This window comes from Geospiza fortis, unplaced genomic scaffold (assembly GCF_000277835.1).
Source record: "Geospiza fortis unplaced genomic scaffold, GeoFor_1.0 scaffold191, whole genome shotgun sequence".
NCBI lineage: Eukaryota > Metazoa > Chordata > Aves > Passeriformes > Thraupidae > Geospiza > Geospiza fortis.
In genome coordinates, this window is record NW_005054418.1 from 1,709,474 (window position 1) to 1,715,428 (window position 5,955).

The 5,955-nt window shown below is 32.1% G+C and overlaps 1 protein-coding gene across 2 annotated transcripts in view; it reads left to right on the plus strand.

The window, feature by feature from the left end:
• DIAPH3 (diaphanous related formin 3) overlaps positions 1 to 5,955 on the plus strand; it is a 203,289-nt gene that overhangs the window by 107,546 nt on the left and 89,788 nt on the right. For both annotated transcript variants that reach the window (XM_005426609.2, XM_031061588.1), the window contains one exon: positions 1,750 to 1,879. In XM_005426609.2, the coding sequence (XP_005426666.2) occupies positions 1,750 to 1,879 (130 nt within the window). The remainder of the gene's footprint in view (positions 1 to 1,749; positions 1,880 to 5,955) is intronic.

Sequence of the window (5,955 nt, forward strand, 5' to 3'; positions counted from 1 at the left end):
ATCCACCTGGAGTTAATACATTGTAGATGAAGTGATTGAGTTAAAAAGACAACTTGCTCAGGAACATAGTCAGAAGGAAGATACTAAAGGTTCTTTATCCTTTAGGTGCATTTACTTAAGTACGATTTTACAAGAATCTGTCCTGTGTCTGGTTATATTCTCTGGTTATATTGTATTTTTAATGCACAGGACAAAAAACATATTATGAAAAGAATAAGAGCAGGATCAAAAGTCAGAATTTATCTTGGAGAAATAATTTATTAAGATCTAGAATATGAATATTTTGAAGATAACCATGGAGTACTAGATATAGGAGAGGGAATTGATGTATATAGATAATGGAAGTATGGAATGAATGACTGTATTAGTTCTTCTACATCAGAGAACAGCCATGAGTAGCCTCAGGAGATACAATATTGATATGCTAATACTCAATCATTCATTAATTATTGATGTATTAAATTATATGCATGTTTATAACACAGGTTCATATTTATAGCTAACTATTGTTATGTATCACAATGTATTACATGCACCACAGTGTCTCATTGTAGAAGTTTTTTGTGGTGTTACTGAGACATCTTTCAGTGAGATTCCCAGTACAATAGAAGTAACATATTTTATAACATTGCATACAGTAAGGTTCCTAGAATATATTTTTGGGTTTTGATATATATGTGTTCCACTTCCCATTTATTTGGAAAACCATGTTACTAATCCACTTTTCTGAAGGAAAACATGCATGCTCTGGGAGAGTATATCTCAGCATAGTAGCATTTTGATAATTGGAAATAAACAGACTTTTTAGAGTTAATTATGAAAAATCAATACTGTGTTAAGGACTTGGTGCTCTGGTATTCAGATGGACAAGTCTTTGTGTAGTTATGGCAGCCCTTTTTATACTCCTGTTTTACTTTGTGCCTACATGCTTATATACTTTTCCTCCTAATTTTTTTAATGCAGAAATAGTTCTTAAGTAGTCAATGAACACTTTCATATGTGATGTCATTTTCTATTTATAAAAATGTCTTTGATTTAAAAGAACATCTCATTTGAAAGACTGCAACAGAAGTTTGTCAGTTGTCAGTTGTTAGTGTTTTTACTCAAGTAGCTGCAAGATTTAAATTGGCCAGGCTTGAAAATAATTTTATATGTATAAAGAGTCCAGAAAGAAAGCTTTACATTTAAGAATTCTTTAGGTCAGCATTTTTAAACAATAAGACCTATGAGCTCTTATTTACTGTATTGAGAATTGAGAATTGATAACAGGAACTTGTGCATGTTGAGGTTGTGTAGCTTTCACTACATAAATATTTTTAGGTTAGAGTTAATTTTATACATAAAAAAGGAAATAATGTCATCAGTGGATACGTGTGTTATGTATATTTAGATTTTTTTGATTTAACTTTGATTTTTCTTTTTTGTACCTTCATGTGCTTATTCACAGTTTTGTAAATATCCCTGTATTGTTGAAATAATTACATTTTTAAAAGAAATATGTGTACTGTTTTTGAATACTGAACACAAAAATTACATGAAATGAAAAAATACTTAATGAGATCTTTCTAGGGATTTTTAGAAAGGGGAGAAATGAAACAGACCATTGCTGTCTTTAAGAAAATGTGCTACTCTAATAGTTTGCTCTTTTCGTTCTCAGATGAATAATTACTAATATATATGAATTATTAAAACGGCCAGAAATAAAATTTTTCTCAGTGTTTTTACATTTCTTTTTTTACCCCTTCCCAGCTGAAGGACACAAAGTCGGCAGACCAGAAAACAACATTGCTTCATTTTCTTGTAGAAGTGTGTGAAGAAAGCTATCAGGATGTCCTGAATTTTGTTGAGGATTTTCAGCATTTGGATAGAGCTAGTAAAGGTTTGTGTAACTAACTAAAAGTTTTGATTTTGACACATTTCAATGTCTTGTGTATAAGATGATGGTTATTTCTTACTAACAATATTGAAAAAAATAGATATTAATAGTCAATATCTCAGATCAGTAATTCAAGCTGCTGCGAATGTTCTTGAATTGTTTGGTCCTCTAACACTTACTACAGGCCTTCCCATTACAGTTCCTCTAACATATTTTCTAGAGCCATTTTCCATACTGGGTTTCTTTTAAAAGTTATTTTCTGTTACCAGATCTTAATTCCAATCTTTGATCTTTTATATGGTAAGTGTATCACTCACCGTGTTCTAATTCAGACATGTAGAAAGGCTGTCCTGGCATCACTTTATTTTATTTTTTTCAAAACGTGGAACAGTTTCATATTCCCTACATGTATCTTTTTCATGCAACAGTAACATTGGAAGACTGGAAAAATGTGTAGTTTCATCATGCAATATAGAATCTCTCTATAAGCACCTGCAGAGTTTTTTGAAATTAACTTCTTAATTAAAAGTTCCTTTTCCACATTTTATCAGTTTAAGTAATTTAAATGGGCAAAGCATACAGGTAGAAATTGATGGTACCTTAGCACTGTCTTTCTTTGGCAGGAAAAAGTGATTGGATGGGCTCAGTTAAAAATATTTTAGTTTACGTCAGTTTGGAAAATATCACAGTTTATCTATAATGTTTTGTAGAGTGTCACTCTCAGTCATACCTCAGTCAATCTCCCTTCCATAAATTACAACTTTGCAAAACCTGCTTCTGATAGAGGACTTGAGATAGTGGTCACTTACATAGAGTTCACTTTCTGTTTCTTAAAATTTCCAGTTTTACTTGGTGTATTATAACCCCAGAAAAGTTCAATTATTTTTATATAGCTGTCAAATGCTTCAAGCCCTTCACCCAACTGTTTATACTGGTACTAGAAGCAGTTTCTGCTGTATATTAACTTGGTGTCTTTGTCATTATTTTCAGTGTTAACTGGCAACTGATTTTTTTTTCTTCACTAATATGTTATTGTATGTATTATGGTTGAGTTTATTGCTATCCTTAATAGAAGGCAGTATTTTCAGTGTAGGCAGTTGTCTTATATGACACTGCTGACTGTTTCCTGGAAAATTTCTGAGATCTAGATCACTTACCATTCAAAGAGTAGGCAGTAAAATTATCAGTCCAGGCTTTTTGTTCTGTTCTAGGCATCTGGTAATGACTAGTAGAGTCTTTGATCTCACTCACTATGAGGTGGGATGGAAATCAATGATCATGTTTTCAAGTTTATATATTGAATTTACTGCAGCGTATTCTGAGATGCATTTTGCATTTTGGTTTTCCTGTGTGAAGAAGACAAAAGCTTAGGCTATCTTTAACAGATTAGGGTATCAGTGTGCTTGTTTATATTTGTTTCTCTACCTGCAAAACTCCATTCTGGTTTTCAAAGAATCCTGCTGCACAGGAATTTTGGAAAACCCAGCAGATCACAAAAAACTGTAACTCATGGAGTTTTTTTAAACCTTTTAGTACTTCTGCAAAAGTACATTTTTATGAAGCAAGTTGATTTAATATGCACCGACTTTTGTACAGTGAATTTTTAATGAAGTGGCTATTTTTGCTTGAGCTTAGCAGAAGGTCAGTTATAAAGAAAGTCTGTGAATCTGTTCAGTCACGTCCACTGTAACGGTCTCATGTATTACTGATATGCTGATGAAGTGTAACAGGTTGACCAAGAGAGCTGGAAAATCATAGCAGATATTACAAGCCATCATTATGGCTGCTAGGAACAGTGATAGAGGGGAAGTAATCAAAAATCTTTTCTATAGTCAGATATGTGTATTCCAGAAAAAAACATACTTGTGGTAGAACAGAGCTTTGGTACTGAGGGCTTAGGGGATTTCCTCCATTCTAAGATATTGTAATTTAGGATTTTGTAGAAATAATCCATCCTGATTTGCATTCCTGGGAGGCAATTTACACTTCCAGTAAATTTGGAAAACCAGTGGATCCAAATGTTATGTAAGGGTTACAGGCTGCTGATAGCACAGAAGGGAGGAAGTCAGCCTTGGTTTTTTCTGTCATCCAATAGAAAGGTTCTATTCACACATATGCGGTTTTGTTCCTCAGAGTTGTTTGGTGCAGAGCCAACATCACTCTTTTCTTCTTTTGTGTCATATTAATATATTGTTCAATTTTTCCCTGAACCATAGAGGTAGCATTTTGTTCCAGTACTTGTTTTTAAATCCTCTTTAGCTTTTGTTCTGGCAAAGGTTAGGGACTTGTACAGATGGCAGAATTAAATTCCATTCATGGTTTTACTGAACTTTGTTTTCTGAAGTAATTCTTAAAAATATTTTCCAATAATAAATCAATGAAGTTGGATAAGAATATTCTATTCTCCTATACCTTTGTTGCAAGCTGTTTTTTTTGAGTTGGTTTTATTACCTGTCTGCATATTCATGTCTTCAGATACAATAATTTCACATTTTTATCTAGCATAAAAGTATTATTTGCAGCTGTTCTTTAAATTATAAATCAAAATTAATGTGGTAGAACGGTGTGTAAATGCCTTTTGAACAATATTAACAGAAAACCTGAAGTTGCACATATATATTTGTACATAAAAATGGAACTATACTGTGCACTTGTTAGTTTTGGCTTGATCATCTTTGAGTAATTGTTGAATCTTCCACAGGTTTTTTAAAACAAATTTCTTAAAGGATGCTTTTTTGTCGACTTCTTCCTTGACATGACTGTCATTGTATTAGCCAGCCTGTTTGTAGCATACCTTGGATTTTTTTGGTTTATGCTTGCTCATTCTTAAAACTTCTCTTTCTAGTTATTTCTTATCAAAATGGTGAACATTAGAACATTACAATGTTCAGCAACTCAATTTCTTTTTATACTTTCCAGAAGAAACATTAATGCTTCTTTAATTTCATTAAACATTGTCCAGTGATCATACAGTGAGCTGTTAAAATTATTTGTAAGACTTCAAGAGCAGTGTCAAGTGACTGCACCAAGTTAATGGCAGCACTATTGTATTTTATAGTATTTTATAAATTATTAAATATTCACAGTATGTAAATTAATTGTTGCAGGAAAAATATTTTTTTAAATCTAATTTTGAGAGGCAAACAGTAAGGGACATATGACCTGTGCAATTGAAGTTTGCTTCAGGGTATTTAAGGTATTTAATTTGTGGTTTCTTTCCATTGTATGCTAAAGTTTTAGTTTTTACTTCTGTAATACCAGAAGTAGATTTAATTCACTGTTACAGTACATGAATTAAGGATACCTTTTTACTTTGAAGTGTAACAAATCCTGTTTTCTAAGTTCTCTTAGATCAGCAGGAGGAACTTTCATTGCAGCTAATGAGCTTACAGATGTGACAGTTCCTGAAGATTTATATAATTAAAGCTGTCCTTTCTTTTAAACATAATGACTTCCCTGCTTTTCTGTTTGTATTCCAGACAAGAAATATTTTGGTAATTCAGTACAATTTACTAATTTCTTATTTTATGGTATTATAAAGTTTTATATTGCATTTATGCAGGCTGCTGTTTTACTTGATTGACTCTAATTTACACAGACCTTACAGGTAACAGGGTATTGAGTCTTTCATATTGTACTAACACTGTAAAGCTGCGGATTTTCCTTTCTCTAAAAGACATTACCTCATCACAGCTTTACAAGTAACATATCCATTTTCTCTCTTTTGAAACTTCATTTGTTTTTTTTTTATAGACAATTAATTTCATTTCAAAATTAAAAAAGCCAGAAACAAAATTGAAAATGTGAAGTTTATATCAATGAAAAATAGGGCACCTCCACCTATAAAACTTAAAGACATTAGGGCAGCATGAGAGAAAAATAGGAATATACATGTCATAAGAATTCTATACGTCATAAGGAAAAGGTGTTTTTCTTATTAGAGAATTTCTAAGGTAATGACAATTTTCTCAGTACTATTAAATAATATATTTATTCTATGCCTTTCTTGGGTTTTGACTTGGGTCACAAATTCACAGGCTCTTGTTTTCAGGACAGCAGGGTTATATACTCTGTAGGGA